Source organism: Mesoplodon mirus (assembly GCF_964341445.2).
Source record: "Mesoplodon mirus genome assembly, chromosome: 2".
NCBI classification, from domain to species: Eukaryota; Metazoa; Chordata; class Mammalia; order Artiodactyla; family Ziphiidae; genus Mesoplodon; species Mesoplodon mirus.
Genome location: NC_138977.1, coordinates 175,048,340 through 175,072,587, shown reverse-complemented (window position 1 = coordinate 175,072,587; position 24,248 = coordinate 175,048,340). Strand labels below are relative to the sequence as shown.

Sequence of the window (24,248 nt, the reverse complement as noted above, 5' to 3'; positions counted from 1 at the left end):
TCGTTTGGAAACTTTAGATCTCAAAGGAAACTATTACATCAAATACTTAGTAGTAATTTTCTGTGTCAAAATTTTCAAGACCTTATCTGTTATTCAAGAAAACTGGTATGTTTGAAATTGATGAAAAAAAACCTTTTTTTTGTTGTTCTTAAGTATCCAAAATCTTTGTATTCTTTAACATGGAAACAGTTGCACTTTGATTTACAATCATTTCAAGGAAAATTATTCTAGCTTGATTATAATATACAATAAATTAACCTGATAAATGTTTAAAAATCATTCTGTCTATTGAATAAAAGATAATTTGTCAATAAGGGTAACTTCTGGTTGAGATTATTGGACAAACTGCCAAATCATTTAGCATACTTCTGAGTTTAACTAAATCAAAGCTTCTGTAAAATTTAAAATTGGCTCCCTTCCCATTTTCAAGTCCCTTTGCCATCCTCTAGAGCCTTCCATCTACCTGTCGCTCACACACTCTCAGTATCCATTGTGTGTCCTCTCTTTAAAACTGGGTTTGAATGCAAATGTATTGGAATCGTTTTCTGTAGTAGGGAAATTTTTGAAGAGGCCCTAAGATATTTGGGTTAACCTAGTTCTTAAATATCTATGTTGATACTGTAGAGGTGTGTGTTCTCATTAAGCACAATGAAGCAAATCTTCCATATAATTGCATTAGTGATACGTGACATTAAAGCCTAATTGGCTTGTTTAAAATATCTAGCACATCAATTTCTTTTAGATTGTGAAAATTGAAAAGGTTATGAGTGCAGTTAAATATTCCTGGGTGAGAAATTTCAATTTTAGTACAGTTTGTTGAGAATTAATTAGGATATCGAGTCTTAAGAAAAAAGGGTGTGGAATGCCAATAAGGCAATTTTGTGTTTATTTGACTACAGAAATCAGTTTCTTGGATTATTTTTGGAAATCCCAGTGAAATTTGCTAAATTAATTTTGATTACTAAAATGAAAATAAGCGGCATAGAACTAGGATTATGATAAATACTTAAAATGTTTCAGTGTGTATTCATTTTATTTTCAAACTCAAACTTTTGTAGGAAATTGATGAAGCCTGTAAGAGAATAAAGCGTGAGGTTGATGACTTGGGCCCTGAAGTTGGTGACATTAAAATCATTCCACTGTACTCTACACTCCCACCTCAGCAGCAGCAACGCATTTTTGAGCCTCCGCCTCCAAAAAAGCAGAACGGAGCAATTGGAAGAAAGGTAGCATTGAAATGTTCTCTATAAACATTGCATTAATGCGGAAAGATTTGTGTGTGAGATATCAAACTATATTGAATTACAAAGGAGTAAGTTATGGGTGATTGTCATCTGAATTGTATGCTACAAAGTTACCTGTATTTCCAAAGTAAATAGAAAGAAATGTATTTGAGTAGAGTTTTGCATCTTTTGACCTTAGAGTAAGAGCAGATACTGCTTCCCTCTCTCCCCAGAAGTTCCTCCTTAGCAAATGGAAGGTTGATTGGGGTGAGGAAGACAGCCAAATGTCTTCCTCCCCATTAAATCACTTGGCAAAAACTAAGTAGTTTTTTCTTCAGTGCCTTGGCTTCTGCCTAGAATTTTTGTCAAGACCTAACCAAATGTCATGTCTGTAGGTATGAAGTGTTGACTGCACAGATCTCTAATAACAGCAACACTAATCACACTGCGTAAATATTTGGATTTCTTGAGGGCAGGAACTGTGGATCCTTTTGGTGTGGATATCTGCCTGGCACAGGAAGGGAGCCAGGGATATTCCAGCCTTGTTTCTGGGTGCGCTGTGTTGGGGGGAGTGTATAGGAAGGAGATCTGAGTTTGATACAGGCAGCTATGCTTTTATTTTTTAAGAGATGGAGATTCTGTTAGTTCCTTTGAAAATAAGATTGCATTGTTTGAAAAGGTTGGAAAACCACTAGAGTCAACTTGGCTTCTAAAAAGCCCAGCCATTTATTAGGCTATATAATAAGCTGCATGTGAATTTTGGTATGATTCTTGATCTGGTTTTAAAGTTTGCATATTTTAAAGTGGGTATAGTTGATTACCTTCATCACCTTGGGGAGATGATTGTCAGGGATTAAGCTTATTGTATACAGGGTATCTAGAACAGTCTAGGCCCTCGTGGCAACTGTTACACATTTCTTGAGTTTATTCATGTAGAAAAGTCTTAGGAAATATTACTCACTTATGACTTGCTTGTCAGTCAGATTTGGAATTTATTGCTTTCTTATGTCTGTATTCTAGCCTAACAGATGCACAATTTTTTTTTGCTGTATTTTTTCGATCTTTTTTCCCAACATTTTTGATGATTGTTGGAAAATTACAAATTATAAAGATATTTAAATGTATCATGGTTAATTATCTCTTCACATGGCTGTGTAAAAGTTAAATGAACCAGATACATTTTTCAAATGGAAAGAACTTACTGAAAAGATAGGCAACACCAGCGTAGTGTTATATAAGTTAACAGGAGATTGATAGGGGAAAATATTAGGTTTTGAGTTTTTCATAGATCAACAAGAGTAGTGAATATGACTTTTAAAAAAATAGTCTGATCATAGCTTCATTATGTTCAACATTACAATTATTTTTGTCATAGTGCTGTCTCTAGAATATGTTTTAAAATATTTTCTGTTTATGTTCATTCAGAACTTCGGGGGACAGTTTTAAGTGATAACTTTAGTACATAATTTTGAAGTTGATTTGTTGACTGAAAAGTACTCATTCTCTGTGGAGTTTTTAACTTCACTCTTTGTCAGTGGATGTATATAAAAGTAGCTGTTTTGTAAACATTTTCTATAGTAAAGAGGAGTTAGTACATCCTCCAGGCAGGTGATTTAATTTTTTCTTGAAATCATACACTTTGTGTATCTGCATTCGTTTTAATTTTAAAATGGTGTTTTTATTTATCTTTGAGTAAAATTGGCTTACAGCAAGATTTGCCATGTTTGTCTTTTCATGTAGTTCTCTTCATTCCATTTTGAGTTACTTTGAGAACTATTGGGCGCACACATTAAAACTTCATATCTGAGCTCTTTGCTCCGTTAATACTAGTATATTGGAAGTTTAGGTTCAGTCTGGTGTCAGTCCAGTACATGGTACATTTTGTAGACTCTACAACCAAAGCCCATGGAATAGAATGAGTTGTTTGGTTTTTTAAAACTATTGCTTTTCATGTTCTTGTAAATCCTAGGATATTTAGGAGAATTTTGTCTTTCTGAAAAGAGTGATTCAGCAGCAGTTGGATATATGTGTGATGGCCACAGATGTTGAGGGGAGGCCATTGGAGTTCCCAGGGCTTGGGCTCACCTTGGGATCCCATCTCAGCCTTTTAATTCAGAATCAAAACTAAGGGACACAGTGCTATTTCATCATCCACTAATGATGTTTCATTCAGCTGAAGCTGTAGGATCTCTTGTTGGGAAATCATGTTATCTCCTGGCGTGAGTCAGCTTCATCTTAGAGGTTGAGAAGAGTGCTGTCATGGCCTCCCTGGATGATCCCAGGGGAGGGAGGACTTCCCTTGGCAATTGGTGCATTATTCTTTATGAGGAAAGGCACATTGAAGCCCAGCATGTTTAAGGGAAAGTGAACAATTTTTATAGAAATTTATAGAGGAGGATTCACTCAACAAATCATGTATTTTGAAGCTGGTCAGGGAAGGTGGGAGTGCCAGCTGAAAACCTGAGACTGTTGAAATGCACTAAGGCCAAGCAGTGACTGGCAGGCGAGATGAGCAAGTGACCATCAGACCCAGGGCTTGGCAGGTTCAATTAGAATAGAAGAAGGGATTGGTGGGATTGGGAAAAGAAGAAGGGTAAGAATTAAGATGCACACAGGTTACATGAGGGAATGTGGGTGGATACCAGATACTGAATACCAGTAAGAACTGGTATTCAGTTGCTATTTTCCTGTTCTCTTTTTTAAATGCTACAACTTTGGTAATAATCCTATTTATATTATAAAATAAAGAACTAGAGGCCAAGGCTTGATTCTTTTGTCATGAATTCATTAATTAAACATAACTGTGCCAGTTACTAGAATGGGACTTTATTCAAGAGTGCTATCACTGACTGATACTCACAGTTCATTTAAAATTACAGGGAGGGATAAATTGGGAGATTGGAATTGACATATACACACTATTATATATAAAATAGATAACTAATAAGGACCTACTGTATAGCACAGGGAACTCTACTTAATACTCTCTAATGATCTGTATGGGAAAAGAATCTAAAAAAGAGTGGATATATGTATATGTAAACTGTACAGCAGAAAGTAACTCAGTGTTGTAAATCAACCATACTCCAATTTAAAAAAAAATAAAGAGTGTGACAAAGCACAAAAATAAATAAATAAATAAATAAATAAATAAAATTACATAGGAACATTTAGGGGTTTACAGTCTGCTTCCATTGTGAAACAAAATACTATTTGATTCATGTTTTTGTTAAATTACTGTATATTCAAGCACTTTTTGTAAGGTAGTACCTTATTTGTTATCTTACTCATTGTATTAATTTATGCAAAATAGGGTTCCTAATAGGATTGTGGTAAAACTAATAACAAAACAGCTTTTTGGTACCAAAGTTTTCAAATGTAGGCTATATTAAATGTAATCTTTTATGGGCACTGGGTACTTAACTAGTATTCCTTTTACAAATAGTTACTGAGTTCTTTTTATGTGGACTTGTAACATAGCACCAATGGTAAACTTTCAAGTTTTTAATCAAGAAAGGTTGGCGGCTTCCCCGGTGGCGCAGTGGTTAAGAATCCGCCTGCCAATGCAGGGGACACAGGTTCAAGCCCTGTTCCGGGAAGATCCCACATGCTGCGGAGCAACTAAGCTCATGCGCCACAATTACTGAGTCTGCGCTCTAGAGCCCGCGAGCCACAACTACTGAAGCCCACGTGCCTAGAGCCCATGCACCACAACAAGAGAAGCCGCCACAATGAGAAGCCTGTGCACCACAACGAGAGTAGCCCCCACTTGCTGCAACTAGAGAAAAGCCCACGCGCAGCAATGAAGACCCAACACAGCCAAAAATAAATAAATAAATATATATATTGTTTTAAAAGAAAGGTTGAGAACACAATTCATAAATTTATGTGAGGGTGGAGACTTTTACCTGTTTTGATCATGCTTGACATTTGTTCAAATATTTGACTTTAAGCTAAAGCTACAGTGGTTTTGTACATGCATGAAAGTTTACTCATCAGTAAGTCACTCGTATGCATTTTTTGACTAAGACTTATAGCTGCTGTTTTATATAGATTTGGTGTTATTAAAAATCCAGCAACTATTTTTGTTTTTATTTAGTTTTCATTAATTTTGTCCATACAAATAGCTGATTTTTCTGTAGCTTATCTTAGAGTTTACTAATTAACAGTGTATGCTCAGAGCATACATTGCTCAGTAAAAAAGAGAAATGGCCCTTGTGGAGATGGCTCTATAGTTTTAAAGAGAGGCTTAATAATACACTATCTGAAGATAACTTAGTGTGGTGCTGCTGGGACATTTATATACAAGCTAATGTCCTCACTGAATTGGAGACCCCACCGAGTTCCCTAGGGACTAAAAATCCAAATTTGTTTAAGCTAAATGCATTACCATGTCCAAATAGAATTCAAGGAGAGCAACTCAAGTACTTTGAAATGGAATTATTGAAATAAATCAATGTGGATTCCATTAGAAGGCAGATTATTGAGGAAGAAAGGGATAAATCTAGCTGAGAGTTTATTCTTAACACGTATAATATAAAAAGATTAGAATTGGCATCGCCAGACTTTTTGTCATAGTGTTTATTCTATATATGGGGTTATTTACCTGAAATAATTCCTTTGCAAGTGAGGTTTGAACACTCTTTAAGACTCTTTGAACACTTATTGCCAAGCTACAGTCTAGAAAGCTTGTAACATATATATTCCTGTTGGTAATATGTAAGTCCCTTGACAAATTCAGTATCACCGTGTTATGACCACTTCCTAATTAGATCATGTGCCACTTAACACATCTAGAACATACTTAGGGCTTGCCTCATTCACCCCACTGCTAAGGTTCCAAGACAGCTAGATAACTTTTATCGTCTCATTTATTTCTCTGTTCTTTTGTAATCTGTGGGTGTGTATATTTTATTTAGCTTTAGTTAGTATTATTTATCCAGCTCTAGTGGTAGAGTCAGTAGAAATACCTCCCTCAGAGTTGTACAGTTTGTTATATGAGTGTTCCCCGTATTTGTCCAAAAACCCACCTCTCATAGGGTAGGTAGGTCCTACTCAAAAATTTTTTTTTATCACCTTAAAGCTTTTTAACCAATTTACTTTTTAAATCTTTGGTAGAAGTCTAAAGACCATGCTTCTCTAGGTCTTTTTATGCTTGTATTTCAGAGTGTGACTTTTGGATGGCAGTTGACTTTATCATCAGTAATGACACGGAGCTTGCCAAAGTTGGTGTAATCACCTGATTCTTAAACACTTGTGAAATCACACATCCACACCACCTTATAAGGTGGTGTATGATTTGTCACACACATACCCAGAGAAAACACATGAACACCAAGTGAAATTATTTGGTGGACAAAAATTGTTTTTAAATAACTCAAAGGGTTAATCACATCAATACATTTTTATTACACTGAGTATATTTTGTTGTATTAGAAATATGTGAAATGGTTTTTTTCCCCCAAAATATGTTTTTTTGTTTGTTCATTTGTTTGTTTTTTCGGTATGCGGGCCTCTCACTGTTGTGGCCTCTCCTGTTGCGGAGCACAGGCTCCAGCCACGCAGGCTCAGCGGCCATGGCTCACGGGCCCATCCGCTCCACAGTGTGTGGGATCTTCCCGGACCGGGGCACGAACCCGTGTCCCCTGCATCAGCAGGCAGACTCTCAACCTCTGCGTCACCAGGGAAGCACCCCCCCCCCCAAAATATGTTTTAAACATCTATCTAGAAGTACAACATCATAATGGCAACCATTTTCACCCCAGAATAACAGAAAACCACAAGATCTCTTATGTAATCACAGGCATGTAGTTTGTGATTCTGTATAATTTATAAGGGCTTTCCACATTCATTATCTAAGTTTATATCTTAAAATTCTGTCTCAGCTAGACTAGTATACAAGAGTTATAAAAGGAAATTAAAGCTTGGGGGTGTTAAAACCTCTCCACTCTTACTTAGCTATTTAGGTTTGATTCCTGGCTTTGCCACCTACCCCTGCTCCTTCCACTACAACACACTGACTTTGTAGAAGAATATTAAATAAACTCGGGTTATATTTATTCAAGTTCACCTGTTAACCTTGTTTATGCTTGCTTCAGCTCTAATTATTGAATGTTCGTGTCTTCGAAATGTTCTGGAAAATATATTTCATTAGCATCAAACCACTTACGGTTTATTGTCCATTTGCTAGTTAGCAGTCTTTTCAACTGACCAATGCACAAAGGGAGCGTTTTGGTCTTAGACATGTAAGTGATTCTAGAATATTATCCTGTTAGTGATGCTCTAGTAATCTTTTTTAAATATATATAAATTTATTTATTTATTTTTGGCTGTGTTGGGCCTTCGTTGCTGTGCGCAGGCTTTCTTTCTCTGGTTGCGGCGAGCGGGGGCTACTCTTTGTTATGGTGCTCGGGCTTCTCATTGCGGTGGCTTCTCGTTGAAGAGCATGGGCTCTAGGCGCATGGGCTTCAGTAGTTTTGGCTCGCAGGCTCTAGAGTGCAGGCTCAGTGGCTGTGGCACACAGGCTTAGTTGCTCCGCGGCATTCTAGTAATCTTAAACCTCCAAGATTTCCTGGCAGTGTGAGTCCTTTCTTACATGTGCCTATGGGCAGCCTTGTCCACATGCTGTCTCGTTTAAGCCGAACCTTCTATTTCTAGTGCTCTTCCCTTCCCTCTTGTGGGTAGATCCCACCTTACCTTCCACAACTCTCCTAAATGCCATTTTCTCAGTAAGTTTTCCTTGTCTTCACTTTGGAAATAAACACTTTAAAAATCTTACAGCACATTTTTTTTTTTTTTTTTTTTTTTTTTTTTTTTTTGCGATACGCGGGCCTCTCACTATTGTGGCCTCTCCCGTTGCGGAGCACAGGCTCCAGACGCACAGGCTCAGTGGCCATGGCTCACGGGCTTAGCCGCTCCGCGGCATGTGGGATCTTCCCGGACCGGGGCACAAACCCATGTCCCCTGCATTGGCAGGCAGACTCTCAACCACTGCGCCACCAGGGAAGCCCTTACAGTGCATTTTTGATGTCATTACACTTCCTCTCCACCTCTAATGTTTCTTTACAAACTGTAAAAGCTTTTAAGAGCAGACACTGATTTATCTTCTGTGTCAGCTGCTTGCATATACACATATTTCCTACTTAATGGCAGCAATCTGTTCCCAAAATCAGATGTTTTGGGGAAAATAATAATGAGGATCCCATTTTCCCATTGTTTAAAAAGAAAAACTATGTAACATGTCATTCTCAAGCCCCTAATCTTCTAAAACCTGTTTAAAATACAGTAAAACACCCATGTCAAAAAACAAGCTATCATGTTAGTATGTAAATGCTTTAAACATTATTCCCTGTCAATAAAAAGTTGAAATGATTAACAGTTTCCTTGTATGCAGTGACACCCCCTTTGAGACTATACACTTTACAAAACATCTACGTTCTGTTATGATCTGCAAATTCTTGGATTCTAACTTGAGATTTTCATCCCTATGTGCCATTTTGTTTAAAATACTGAGTTGAGTTTTGGTGATATAAAGTTTTCCTTTGTCAATGTTGCCTGAAAATATTGAAAGATGTTACATGTTGTGTGGAGTTTGGATATTAACCAAAGAGTGTTCTCTCAGGGAGACATTCTGTGAGGTAAGCTTATATTGCTTTATCGATAATTTTCTTTTGATGCTCTTCTGCTCTTTGAATAATCAAAACATGATGTGATTGAGTAATAACCTGAAGATTTTTTGTTGAAGGAAGGTACTATGATGAGCTAAATGAAACTTTGAATTTTAAAATATTCGTCTTTATGTAGCATTGGTCATTAAAGATCAAACCTTATTTCTGGTTTATTTAGTGGGTTGTAACTGATTGTTTAGTGAAAGTTAATGCTAATCTTACTATTTGAATTGTACTTGGCCAGTAGTATAAGTTAAATACTGTTTATTTCTTAACAGGTAGTCGTGTCAACTAACATTGCCGAGACATCTTTGACAATAGATGGTGTGGTATTTGTGATTGATCCTGGATTTGCGAAACAAAAGGTACATATTTTGTACTACTTCAGTACTTTATAAATTAGTATTAGTTTAACAGTACTTATTGCTTACTCATTTAATGGCTGAAATTTACTTTTTAGAATTATTTTCCAGTTTGTGTTTCATTTTCAGACTTCTGAGATATGAACCCTTTGTGTTCTAGCTGGCTTTCACATACTAAGCCCATGTTTAATATTTAACCCTAGACTTCTTTTCGGTTGCATTGGTTTCTTTGTAGTGATGGTGAGTGTTTTGTATGTGAGTGTATGGTTCATGTAAGGAGTATGGTGGTAGTAATAAATAAAGGATTGATTATCGTAACCTGCATATCAGTCACTCCCCAACTAAATTAGAGTTTCTGTGTGCCAGGCACAGTACTTGAAAAAAAAGTACTATGTTAACCTCTAGTTTAACAGTACGGAATACCAAGCACTTTTACCAAATGAAGTGACTACTCAGTAAATAAATAAATCTATGTTTTATAATTTAAAGATCTTTGATTGCATTTGATTAATTTTATAAGTATAATTGGGAAAATTCATGAATTCATTGTACATAGTATTCATGTTTTTGATAGAAAACTGTCCTTTAAACTGGCAGCATATAACTGACTTCTTCTGGACTAAGTTCAAAATAGTTTTCTTAATGTCCAAGGTGTTGAAATTGACAGGTTCTTTTCAGGCAGAAACCTTCAGCACAGTCTACTATATAAGAGTAAGGTAAAGCTGAAATTATTTTAAATTAGGAAGAGTAAAGATGATATAAGCTATCTGTGTGTTAGATAAGAGACTTTTCACGTTAGCTTGGGTCTCTCAGAATGCTGGAGTCAGAATACCTGAAAGAAAGTTAAGGAGTAAAGGCGATGAATTTTGTTTCTGTCCCAGCATGGTTTATGGTGGTCATCAGTACTACTTTGTTTATTTTCGGGTTAGCTGTGGGCTTTGGATACTTCTGTTAGATCACAGTTTTGTGTTTAACTGAAGGAAGAATCATTCTTAATGTTATTTCCATTCCAATAGGTATATAATCCTCGAATCAGAGTCGAGTCCCTTTTAGTGACAGCCATTAGTAAAGCTTCAGCCCAGCAAAGGGCTGGTCGAGCTGGACGAACCAGACCTGGGAAGTGCTTCAGACTTTATACAGAGAAAGCTTACAAAACAGAAATGCAGGTAAGGGTTTTACTGTGTCCTTCCTAGTGTGTGTGGAAGGTTAAGTTGAATTTGTTACCAGGAGAAAATTACTTCATTTACTTTATCTTGCCTTTTGGCACTATAATCTCTTTAGTTTTTCCGAGATTTATGGTGTAGTCTACCAATACAAATCTTTGTTACAGTTCTAAGTTGAGGTGGGCAGCAGCAGTAACGCTTTGAACCCTATAAAGATAGTTCATGGAAAGTGTCTGATTCCCTTTTAGTCTTTTTAGTCCACAAGTGTTTTTCTCTTCTCTTTAGTCAGTGGTTTAGAAGAAATGCCAAAAGTTGATGGCTAAGGGGGCAGAGAACAGATACGTTTTGCTTTTTGGAGCAAGAGGATTAAGGAATATTTAACAGAACAAATGTTTTTGTACTCTTCTAGGATAACACCTATCCTGAGATTTTGCGTTCTAATTTAGGATCAGTTGTATTACAATTGAAGAAACTTGGTATTGATGATTTGGTGCATTTTGATTTTATGGATCCACCAGGTATGAATTCTCAAAGCATATTTTATCAAACCTTTTAACCAAAATTGACTCTTTCTCTGCATCCTATTCAGTATATATATTAAATACACTTTACCTGTTTCTTACAATGCATCAAGATAAATTTTGTGTGTTAGCATTAAAACTAAAAGAGTGACAAAAGAGCAAATTCTTTTTTTTTCCCTTCAGAATAGCTTAATTATTCTGGGAGTTATTGACAGGGCATGAAAATGTGAAAATTTTCCCAGGTTTTTTTTTGGAAGAAAAATAGTTTGATAAACACATTGTTGAGTTAACAGTTACTTAATGTACTTAGGAAGATGACAGTTTTACTATTATACAGTGAAGTTTTGCAATTTTATATGATTCATAGTTTGCTTAGATCTCTGTAATTGAATTTGATGACAGTTTGAGTTTCGAGTCTGGTCCACTGTAGAATGAAAAATGAGAATGCTTATAATAATTTGTACTATGTAATGTTTTTGCTTGTCTGTTATATCGCCTTTTCCTCCTAGCTCCTGAAACTCTGATGAGAGCCCTAGAACTTTTGAATTATTTGGCTGCTTTAAACGATGATGGAGATCTGACTGAATTGGGATCCATGATGGCTGAGTTTCCTCTAGATCCACAGCTCGCTAAAATGGTTATTGCAAGTTGTGACTACAACTGTTCTAATGAGGTCCTATCTATTACTGCTATGTTGTCAGGTAATAGAGGGAAAGGAACTAAAAAAAGCCCAGCTCTTCAAAGTTTGGGTGGACGTCACTTTTGGTTTTGTTTTTTAATACTTAGTATGATAGTGGATTTTATAGGTGGTTTTAAGGGACTCATTTTGTTTCCTAAATATCTTGTAAAGTAGCTTCATAATGACATAGTATTTACAAAAGTAAATTAAGTCATTGTGCACACAGTATAGTAAAAACATGGGCTCTCTTGAGTGCAAATAAAAATCTCAATAAGAGAAGAATAAGTCTGAAGACATTATAACTGAGTTCTTTGGTAGGTCCATCAGTTTTGCAGTTTATTGCTGAAAGTACCAGAAGAACTTTGTTCTAGTAGCTGGCACTATTAAGTGAGCCTGAGACAAAGCAAACTGTCATTTAAAGAGTGAGCTTTTTTCTACATGTATAAATCGTACTGCAGTGGCGATCAAACATTTACTTCAAACTTAGTATCAAATAAATAGAAGTAGTAATATATAATTCTAGGTTTAAAATCTAACCTGATGGTAATTCTTTTACAATGGCAGGAAAACACTTGATAAAATAAATACGTCTAATAGATAAAATTGCTTATTTAAAAAATTAGAACATTAAGCTGAACAAATACTATTGTTTTTAATAGTAGTAACACTTAATTCACAAATAAATAGTAACTTGGAAATTAGATTTTCCAAAAAAAAGAGAAATATTGTTAACATACAAATATACACTGGTTCTTGCAGCGAAAAATAGAAAACGTATTAAGTTTTTACTATCAAAGTACTCTAATACTAGTTTCAGTACTGGGGAAAATTGACTTCCAGTCATAGAGTGGTTTATTGGTATTATTTATAATTAAATGCCTCAAATAATTCAAAATCTTAAATGTAGTTAAAGGAGGAAATTTTTTAAATTTCTAAATATAAAAATTTTGGCTTAGTTTAGATGTATATTTTAATGGTGTGAATTTTTAATTTAAGAACTAGCTAAAATGTTTTTTTTGCAGAGTTATGATTGATCAGACTCAGAGCAGATGGGCAGGGCAGTATCGAATCATTTTAATAAAATTGTAGTCTCTTGCGGAGGTGGTGGTAGGTTGTTGTCTGCCTTTTCTTATATGTTGTTTTTGCTAGATTCTCCCAGTTGTAGTTAACCCAACATTTTAGTTTTTAGAGAAAGTGTGGGGCAAGAGTTTAACAGATTGTGTATTTGTTATCTGCCCAGTTTTTATTTTTCTAGGTTCTCTTATCAGGCATACTACACAGTTACCATTGTTTGAGTTTAGAAAATTAGCCCTTTAAAAAAATTGGTCATTATGATGCAGTTGAGATCTTCCAACTACATCTCTTATTTGTAATAGTTCTACAAAACGTAGGGTTTACTGGTCATCTTTAGCACATCAAGAGAGTGAACATTTATGTGCAGCGGTTATTAAGCATGGCATTTGTGGGGGAAAATGTTAAAGCGTGAGGAAGAAGTCATGGAACTGAAACAGTTTGCTGAGCTTGTAATGCTTTGTTTTCCATTTAAAGAGTTTCTGAAGTTTTCGGGTCCTGATATAAATAGTACAAATCAGGGGCCTTATGGAGTGCTTCTTATACCCAATATTTAACTCTGGTAGCTAGTTCACATCAACTTTCACAGCTATGAGAGGTTTCTGTACTTTTATTTATTACCTTGCTTCAGTTACATTAAGCAAGACTTAGTATTTACTGTGATTATGTGTCATTGTCTCTATTTGGCTTCTTTGGAATCATTTTAAAGGGGAAACTGTGTGGCAAAGAGTAATTGATACTGTATTTGATCTCACTGTCGATTATTCCCATTATCTTCTATCTGAACTGATAATTTATAATTTTTTTTATTGACAAAGTTTTAAGAGCTTTAAAAATGTGTTCACAAAGTCCCAAGTTGTTAAGTCTTTTTATTTTCATACTGCTTTTATGACTATGGAATTACTAAAGTGAATTAAGGAAAGTTGTATTTCAAAAAATATAGTACACGTTTTGTATGTAACAACTTAAAGTTTCATGTGAATTAATATTGAGGCTCTAAACAAATACTGTAGTTATATATTTTGATGACCCTTGAAATAATGACCGTTTCAGACTAATTGTCAACTTCTAAAATATTGGATTCTGCTTTTATATTGAAGTCTTCAAATACAGTTTAAAAAAAGAACTTGGGACTTTATTTTCTAATCTTTTTCTTAAAATCCTGGAAAACTAGGCCGAATATTCCCAGCCTTTTTGAATTTTCTTAATTCAGAGGCGGTTTAACCTTCCACCACTACTGCTATCATCAAAACCCAAGATTTCATGATATTTTTTATGTTTACATATGCTTCTGCTCACCAGTGCTAATAGTGATACCCACCAGTTGGTAATAGCCACAGCACTAGGGAAGAATTATAATAGAAATGTGGCAGTACACTGGTTGGAAAGTTGTTTTTAGCTCTGCAGTGGGCAAATATAGCTTCATCACTTTCATAACCATTCAGCGGATTCAATGGATGGCCTTTTAAAAAATGATATTTAGCTAAAAGGCTATTAACACCGTAATTCTGGCTATTGGTAGAGCTATCGGCACTGGTTTTTGAAATAAGTTAGCTTTCTAGTATCTTGATGGCCTTCAGAATAGCTGTTTTGATGCCTACTTTTAGATCTAGTTAAAAATAATCAGGTACTCTGTAGCTTTGAAACCCTCTTGTCTTACAGATGTGGTTAGGTGTTGATGTACCAAATCAAGGTAGTAAACAGTCCAAGATGCAGTTGGAGGCCATCCTGCCCTGCCCTATGCTCTGTGAACTGACCTAGCTAGGCCTTGTTCCTCTATCTGTGAATGCGTGACTCATCGATATGGGCGTTTGTGTTGGGCCCATACCAACCTTGTTTAGTCCCACAGTGTTTTGTTCGCCCCACGGAGGCCAAGAAAGCCGCAGATGAGGCCAAGATGAGATTTGCCCACATAGATGGAGATCATCTGACACTGCTGAATGTCTACCACGCTTTTAAACAAAGTAAGTATAAATTAGATTGAATGCACTCTTTTGTCTAAATGTCACTTGCAGCATATAAGATGTTTCTTCATCTCACTTTTCGTTTATTATCCATGACAACTTTACATTAGAAACCCAGAGATCCTTTAGAAAAAAACTCATGACTGGCATTTAAAATAGAAATTGCCCATCTTTTCCAGAGTTGTTTACTTTTTTTTTTTTTTTGCGGTACGTGGGCCTCTCACTGTTGTGGCCTCTCCCGTTGTGGAGCACAGGCTCCGGACACGCAGGCTCAGCGGCCATGGCTCACGGGCCTAGCCGCTCTGCGGCATGTGGGACCTTCCCAGACCAGGACACGAACCCATGTCCCCTGCATCGGCAGGCGAACTGTCAACCACTGCGCCACCAGGGAAGCCCCCAGAGTTGTTTACTTTTATAACCAGGGGAAAAGCACTGGAAAGCTGGAAAATACAGAGAAATAAAGATAAAATACTTGTATAAAATTTACCATGAACATACAGATTTTGATATACTTTTGTTTTAATTTTGCATTTTTTGTGAATGGTTTTGTATTATAGAATTATTACTGTCTAATATTTTTACTAATAGCTCTTACAAAAGAGTAACAAAATAGAAATACAGGCTATAAATGTGAATGACCATTCTCAGGCTATAAGTGGTCCATAAACATGAGGGGGAAATTCAACTCTACTTGTAGTTCAATAAATGCATTGTTATTGAGAGGTGCCATTTTCTCACCTATAAAATTGGCAAAGGTTAAAGAAAAGTAGTCTTTAGTTGTGTAGGAGTGGGTTTAGTGGAGCAGTCTTACAGCAGACCTGGGAATGTAAATTTATGTTATGTTTATGAAAAGCAGTAGATTTTATGTTACCAGGAACCTTAACAAACTCAAACCCTTTGACCCAGAGGTAATCTGTGAGATTTTCTTTTAGCATTCTGTGGACAGAGATATGTTTCAAGTTTTTTATCCCACAGTTATCTATCATAGTAAAGGAAAATGGAAACTACCTAAATGCCCACCAGTAGAAAGATGGTTCAGTGATTTATGCTATAGCAATGTGATGAAATATTGTTCTAGCTTTATATTATGTTTTCAGAGAATATTTAGCAACATCAAAAACATTTTCCAGTTATTTGAAAACAAGGAAACATAGTGGTAATAATACAGTACTTGCCAGATGCTTTTGTTGGAATGCACTATTTATAAAAATTAAATGAGAGGAAAATGTAAAGGGAAAAAAATGTGGAAACAATTGCAATAGATTCTGAAAGTATTTGATTTCTACGTATCGGTAGGTTAACCTGTTGGGTGATACGTTATCAAAGACTGATAGCCCTATATCACCCTTTTCCAGGAATGTGGTGTCTTCAATCACTCTGAAAGTTTGTGGTTTCTGCTGATAAGAATTTAGTTTCCTAATTTATTATATAGACATTCAAATTTTGCACTCCTTGTTTTGTTTGACTCTCATTTTTATTTCTCAAAAAATCCTATTTATACTCTTAAAATAGTCTGTTGACTTTGGCACATCTCTTTGGGGATAGGGGTGAATTTATTCATTCAGGGTCCAGAAGTGCTAGAGGGCCAGTATGAGGAACAAGGACCTTAGCAGCCAAATTGCACATCTGTGTCTTACACACGAACTCTGATATGAGTTGATAGAATTGATGAATATCAGATAAGGAAAAGGTAGAGTCCTTCTCTTCCTGGATCTAACAAATTTGGGGCAGATAAGGGAGGTAAATGAAAAGTAATTGAGAAACAGATGAAGGCCAATACATAGTTTACTTCAGAAAATTAATTTTATCCTTCTTGTGTCCAAAGTATTGGTAATGCATAATGTTAAAGCCTTTATTCCCAATGGGATAGGTCAATTCAAGAAATACACTATATTCCTGTTGTGCGAACTGTATCACATGCTAGTTGATAACTGTGTGACCACCAGACATGTAACTTATTAACAGATTGTGATAACTGCCTTGAGAAGGAGCAGATTCACACCCATCTTGGTTCTCAGAATCCCTTGACGTTATTAAGGTACTGTTTTTAAGTGGAAATGAAAAGATTTCTGTAGGAGCAGCATGGTTTTTTAACCCTATTTCTCTCATAGGACATTTTAATTCTTTAAAAATTAGGTTGTGTTATTTTATCATTTAAGCTTTTTTTTTTTTTTTTTTTTTTCGGTATGCGGGCCTCTCACTGTTGTGGCCTCTCCTGTTGCGGAGCACAGGCTCCGGATGCGCAGGCTCAGCGGCCATGGCTCACGGGCCCAGCCGCTCCGCGGCATATGGGATCCTCCTGGACCGGGGTACGAACCCGTATCCCCTGCATCGGCAGGCGGACTCTCAACCACTGCGCCACCAGGGAGGCCCTGTCATTTAAGCTTTTGATGATAACTAGCACAGCATTGTATTTGGATTTCATAATTCGGTTTGAAAATGAAATTTAAGATTTATAGTGGAATTGTGTGTTTTCATTTTTACGTATAAATGTAACATTACAGTATCAGAGGAATTTTAAGATTTAAATGATAAAATTGCTAAAGAATGCTTGTGCTTTATACACATATTTGGTAGTTGGGAGCTTTCTAGGAAAATATTGAACAGTAGGTACCTATAAAAGCTTTATCCTACCCATTCTAAGCAGAGGGAGTGTCATGAAGTAGAATGGGAGCATCTACTCACTCGATAGATGATCCTTTTCTACTAAATGCTTCTCACTGCCATAGGGATGGTAAGCTGTTGGTTAGTTTTAGACCTTTTCCTCGATACGCTTTTCTTAATAAGGTCAAAGGAAACAGAATGACTGGACATTTAGCCTTTAATCACTGCCACCTTTTCAAATAAGGAGAGCTATTCTAAAAATAACATCAAACTTTGATCTCCACATAATATTTGGACATTTCATATCCATTTATTGAATTTGGGATGTTTTAACTATTTTTTAAGTGACGCTGTGTTGTATTTGAAACATTGTGTATTTGCAAACTAGCAAATATTAGCAAATATTTCAGATATTAGTCAAGAGGATCTATTTCATTAAAGACAATGATTGATTACATAGTAAAGATAAATCAGTCTTTATACTATTTGTTTTAACACTTGGGAAACAGAACTAGATTTAAGTTATTTTGCAGTGCCTTAACTTCTCTGTGTTTGTGTGTGTCTGTGCTAATGGTTTGGCTTTAGATCTTAAGAGTAGTTTCACTGTGAGAAATACATAGCTAGAATTATTTTAATAAAATGTTCCCATGTTTAGATTTTATTCCTCCCATTTATCAAACTATTTCTCAAAAATTTAGAGACATAGTAAAACCATCAGATACTATTTGTTTATCTTGACAACTTAAAATTCCTGTTCTGTTACTCTTTAGTGTATGAATTCTGTGAAAAGTTTAGCACGTCAGAAACACTACACTCCAGATCAGAGTCAGCAAATGAACAACCCTTTTAAGAAGTCCCCCTTTTTATTATCTGTTTCGACGTTACCTTTCATTAAACACATACTTTCTTTGTTTCATCTCTGAAGATACTCAGTGCTTTGCTTTAAATGTCAGTATGTTCAGTTGGATACCTTTTATTTCTCATTCCAGATGGGTTAATTAATGGACATTTTAACATGTCAGTTCTTCAATTTAAAGGTCATTTACTACCCCATCTATCCACCTACCCTGTTTCTGAAATGTGGCTGCATTTTGTAATGGATAAACATTTATTAATATACCTGTTGTTCCGCTGACAAACTGTTAAGAATATATATATTACAATTAGTAGAATCCTAGAACCAAGGAGGAAGGACTATGCCAAAGATTACATCACATAGCTGGAAAAGGATCATCATAGTTGTAATTTTTTAAGGACCCCTCCCATTTCAGAATAACCCTCTTAGATTTATTTATCTAAGGGCCTCTGAAATAAATAATGCAGTTTTCCATTGTGACTGTCTTTGAGACATAAAGATGACACTGTGTGATATTTTACATGATGCTACAGTTCGAGCTCTTATATGAGCATCTCTAGGTTAGTTGGAAGGATTAATCAATGGAGAAAGATCCCTTTGATAATAAACAAAATACATGTAGTGAAATTACTTTAAGTGCTTTGATATAAGCTTTGTTTATTAAACATAAGAATGAGTGTTCCAGACATCCTTGTAAACTATGTTACTTGTATTTTAAACCACTAAGAGGTACATGGGTCACAGTAAAACTTCTAAACACTAAGTTTGGGGTGCACACAATAGTCACTTGAAGTTCATTTTTATAACTTTTAAATTGTATTTGATAGTCTTAATCTAAGCTTGTTTTTTCTTTGAAAATGAGAAAGACATGGCATTTTTCCAAATTTTCTCAACCCACCCCTGTCACACTATGGAAAACAATCAGGTGGATGTTTATGGGTAAATAACTCAGTACAATTAAAATAGTTTATCCAAAAACCATTGTTTTGTCATTCAATAGCCAGAAACCTTAGTGCTATTTCTAATTTTGAACTTTACTCCAGATTTTTAGGAAAGTTGATACCGTTGTGATTAATTTATAAAAATGATGTGGGTTATTCCCTTTTGGATTATTTAGCTTACTGTTTATAGTGATTTCCATTTTTAATTAGATAATATACCTGTTTGGATGATTCATGTCCCCTTTTATTTTCCCTCCTTCCAACTTTGTAGATCATGAATCGGTTCAGTGGTGTTATGACAACTTCATTAACTACAGGTCCCTGATGTCAGCAGACAATGTACGCCAGCAGCTATCGAGAATTATGGACAGATTTAATTTGCCTCGTCGAAGTACTGACTTTACAAGCAGGGACTATTATATTAATATAAGAAAAGCTTTGGTTACTGGGTATTTTATGCAGGTATGTGGATAATACAGAAGTGCATAATTAAATGTTTACATAATGTTTGTTTTCTATAGCAGCCCTTGGAATCCACGTAAACACAAAAATTCAGTTAAAGAATGCCTATAAATATTGATCTTAAATTTTATGTCCAAATTCGTGAATGAACTGATATACTGAGAAGTTTTTACGTGTCTAAATTAATTCACTAAATGGCCTAATTAGTGATCCAGTTATATAGAAATCAATTTTAGAATTACTTTTTTATTAATGGAGTCTTTAAGACACTTGGTGCTGGGAAAGCCAGGCGTGTCTTTTGATTTAAGTAATAGAGATGAAAAATAATTTAAAACGTTGCATTAGCTTTGTGTTTTATATTGGAGGCTGAAGTAAAACTTGTCAGGTAAATCTAGTGAGTATTTATTTTAAGGGACTTAAAACAGATTATGTTTTTAAAAATGCAAAGTTTTTCTGACGAAAACAAGTCAATCCCTTACTTGGGATGGGATTGGTTTTAGTTATCTCTTATATATCCCACTTGTTTTTTTTCATTGTCTCCTTTGGCTCTGTCTTTTAAGCAAGATGTGGCCTGCCTTAAGGCCAGATGAGCTCAGTAAATAAAATGGACTTAAATGCACTGAGTCAGAATGAAAGTAGATTGGCTCATTGTATTTGAAATCGAAGCAACAGAATGTTTACTGTGGCATCTTATAAGATCTTATTAGAGTTAGGATTTTCATGCCTTGCTCTATTACTCAAGCGTTACGGATTTCTAGAAATAGGGCATGCAGTGTAGTACCTGGCACCTAGTAGGTGCTTAGTAAATATTTATTGAATAAAATTGAGTTTATTTTCTATTACGTATTATTCATTTCTATTATTCACACATATTTATATTACTAGAGTTCTAGAATTGGAAAGGGCTGTCTTCATCTGCTTTGGTATTTGTTAAATGTTAGATGAGTGCCACCAATTGCTGTGTTTGATTGTAGATAATGAATCTTTTAGTAATTGTTCAGCTACCACAAAGTTGTCACCTGGCGTTAAGAACCTACTCTAGACAGTCTAAGGCAGGAAAGGCCAAATAGTATATATTAGGCTTTGTGGGCCCATTAGGTCCCTATTAAAACTATTCAACTCTGCCTGCCCTTGTAGCACAAAAGCAGCCTTGGACAAATGGGAATGCCTGTGTTCCAATAAAACTTCACTGAAATGTAAATTTCATGTGATTTCCACTCCATTGTCACCAAATGTTTCTCTTGTGATTTTTTTCCCCTAATCATTTAAAGATGTATAAAGTATTCTTAGCTGACAGGCCTTACAAACATAGGCAGTGAGTTGGATTTGACCTGCTGTAGTTGGCCGATTCCTGCTTTTATTAGGCAGTGGTAAATAAATATAGCCATCAGATAAAAAGCAAAAGGTGAGGCTTGCTTGTCCCTAATTATATAGGTAGCTTTACACCACTTTTGTTCTGTAACTAGCACATCAGAAGTATTGTATTAATTTACTGGGTTTTGGTTTCAGGTGGCACATTTAGAACGAACAGGGCATTACTTAACTGTGAAAGATAACCAGGTGGTTCAGTTGCATCCCTCTACTGTTCTTGACCACAAGCCTGAATGGGTGCTTTATAATGAGTTTGTTCTTACAACAAAGAATTACATCCGGACGTGTACAGATATCAAGCCCGAATGGTAAGCTCAGCGCCTTTCGTTCTAAAAGTTTTTGTTACCGTTTGCTCAGAATGGAATCTGAAAGGAGTCTTGTTTTTCGTTTCACTCTGGGGAATTTGGTGTTTTCATCAATAAGGTATATAGTCCAGTGTATAGTTATGGAGCTTTGACCTGATGGTATGGTTACCTCTTAAAATCTTTGCTTTGATAAGAGGACGGTGAGATTGTTGGTACGGACATGGGCAGGATTTGGAGCCAAATATAAAGTTACAGTTAACTGATACCAAGAGTGTCTTTAGAGCCCTTCTCTTGCTGTTGTGATTAACTCAAGTCTCCTGGTTCCAGAAGTCAGTCAGTCTTTATATTTTCTCTGTCCCACTATAATTAGCTCTCAACCATTATTTATATATATGTTGGTGCTTTAGGAGCTAAGCAAGCATTAAAAACTATACCTCTTTGTATCATTGCATATTTGATTCACAAAATGTAATCAGAACTGACTTATTTTAAGCAAAATTACCCACCCATTTCAGTAGCTCACTACCTCACTCCCTCTTGTGTCCTTTTTTTTTTTTCCTTTTTTGCCAGAATCTATTCTGTAACTTAAGATAGGAAACGTCAGCCAAGAATGGTGGGACTGAAGCGCTCATTTTAGTTGATGTCACTTGCTATATACTTTGAGGCTTCTTTCCTACACTGATTTATGACTTTTGACACTTAAATTGTGTAAGACATTATCATTTTATCTTAAATGCTTTGTTGAGAAAAAATTGTATGGCTAAATGTTAGAAAAGATTCAGTCAAGTGTATTGTTTGGGGTATAGAGTTATATTTATGGTTATTAGAACTTTGAAAATGAGAAGATCCAGTCATTTGAATACCAGGATGTTTCTTGTATAGAACCTTCAGTACTCTAACCTTAGAGAGGTTGGTCAAAATAGTGTTCTAGAGTGAAGAAATGAATGACCTTATGTTAATATCTTTGTATTAATGTAAAGAAAGAATTTTTTATAAGAATTTATCTTTTTTTTAAGTTTATGGAAAGTCCACCATCAGAAAATTTACAGCTTATTAGAAACATGCATATCAAAAGTGGTGTTTATAAGGATTAGGCACTTGTAATTTTAACATTGATTTGGATTTGTAGGTTTGCCTTTCTTTATCAGTATATTAATGAGTAATGCCTATCCCATTAGCAACTCCAGTACTTTAATTGTTAATTTGGTAATTTTTCCCCCCCTTCTGGACAGGTTGGTGAAAATTGCCCCTCAATATTATGACATGAGCAATTTCCCACAGTGTGAAGCAAAGAGACAGTTGGACCGCATCATTGCCAAACTGCAATCCAAGGAATATTCACAGTACTGAATTCAATGCTTAGAACTGAAGTTATTCAGAGGACAGCTTTAAAAGATGAATGAATTCAAAAGTTCAAGTTGTGCTCTTCACGTTGGTTCAATAATGGCCTTTATTTGAAAGCTTTTTAATTTTTCTTTACAGTAAATATTCCATTCTGATTTCATAAATTAAACATTTATGCCTCCCTTTTGTGTTGACACTGTAGCTCATACTGGAAAAGTCGATCAATGTTTTGCAGTTTATTGAAAGTAGTTCTATATATAACAATGTTATAAGCATTTCTTTAGAAATGGTTGAAAATGCTTCTAAAATGTGATTATCGACCATGGTATGCATGATCGTTGTAATTGTTGACATTCCTTTTAGAAGTTGTGAAATGTTACAACTTGTGCTTATGTAGACACAATCTTCTGTCTCAGTACAGAGGCACTGACTTCAATAAAGTCTATTTATACTAATTTTGGCCACAGCACTTTGATATTTTTGTTCTAGTCTCTTTAAGTATGGCTTCTTCTCTTCCCCAGTGTGGGACTTTTTTTTTCTCTCCTTAAACTGTAAGTGTACTATGATTACATATTCAGCATCTTTCCACAGGGTTGCTCTTTAAAGTAGTCGTTACAGCAATGTTTTAAAGAACATAGCTTAGCACTTTGTTAGGTCAGGATGTGATCTAATGGGATAAAGTATGTAGTTTTTGCTCAGAAATGGATCCCCAAAGACAGAATAATAAAAGGATAGTTTTCTCTTCATCTTAAAGTTCGTTCCATAAGACTGATTATTTATTATTTTGTTACCACATTTTTAGCAGATGTTTTTGTTTTACTTAGACCATCCTAAGCACTCTAGTCACTGAAACAAATGTTTATATTAAATAGACAATAGGAAATGATATTATAGATCTTGGTCAGTTTTACTAAATTCTCAGTGTTGGGTGTTTTATGCAATGTACAAAGTAATTAGTGTGTTAAAATGTGAACTTTCCATTCCCTGTAACAGGTCACAGACAAGTTAAAAACCCTTTTTTTAACCACAAATGACCCATCAGAGGGTCTTTAGATGCAACCCATCTTTAGGGTGTGACCCATCAAAGCGTTCTTAGTAAATCAGTTCCTTTTACTTGAAGAGTAAATACTGTACTCATTAATGTCTGGACTTGCCTCTTCTCCCTCTCCCCTCTTTAAAAATATTTAAATGTTAAATTTATAGGTGTACATAGTTGGGATTTAAATATACTTTGAGGCATATAACTAGTATATGGTGTAAGGGAGTTAATTGGGCAAGTTAAGAGTATTTCAGGTTACTGGGATACTTCTCAGTGTAGGTAGCTGTTATTGTTAAATGATGCCTAGTGGTTTGAAAGAGTTAATATGCTTCTATTAAGTGCTTAATTTTGTTCCCATGGAGTAATTTACATGCTGAATTAATATTTTAGGTTTCATTTAAATTGTTTAAAAATTTATCCTACGTTAACTATTGGCAATATTATATGCTAGCATTTTTTTTTAGGTTAAGAAAGTCTAGGCACTTGATAAGACTGTTTTCACTAAAATGGTAGGTCTTGCCAAAGTAATATATTATCTGTTAAAATTATACCACAGTATACAGTTGGTAGATCAGTTGCATATCTTTATAATCTGGCCATCTATCCAATTTTAAATAGGTCTCAGTGTGTTGTGTGTGTTTTTTAACCTTGTGCTTTTTAAAATCTAGAGTTCGAC

At 35.3% G+C, this 24,248-nt stretch overlaps 1 protein-coding gene across 1 annotated transcript in view; it reads left to right on the top strand.

Annotated features, from left to right (window-relative positions):
- Positions 1 to 22,988, top strand: part of DHX15 (DEAH-box helicase 15) — a 52,215-nt gene extending 29,227 nt beyond the window's left edge. The window contains exons 6-14 of the mRNA XM_082603876.1: positions 1,059 to 1,226; positions 9,169 to 9,255; positions 10,269 to 10,418; positions 10,825 to 10,933; positions 11,446 to 11,637; positions 14,528 to 14,650; positions 19,323 to 19,513; positions 21,023 to 21,192; positions 22,422 to 22,988. Of these exons, the coding sequence (XP_082460002.1) occupies positions 1,059 to 1,226; positions 9,169 to 9,255; positions 10,269 to 10,418; positions 10,825 to 10,933; positions 11,446 to 11,637; positions 14,528 to 14,650; positions 19,323 to 19,513; positions 21,023 to 21,192; positions 22,422 to 22,539 (1,308 nt within the window). The 3' untranslated portion in view covers positions 22,540 to 22,988. The remainder of the gene's footprint in view (positions 1 to 1,058; positions 1,227 to 9,168; positions 9,256 to 10,268; positions 10,419 to 10,824; positions 10,934 to 11,445; positions 11,638 to 14,527; positions 14,651 to 19,322; positions 19,514 to 21,022; positions 21,193 to 22,421) is intronic.
- The last annotated feature ends 1,260 nt before the right edge of the window (positions 22,989 to 24,248 follow it).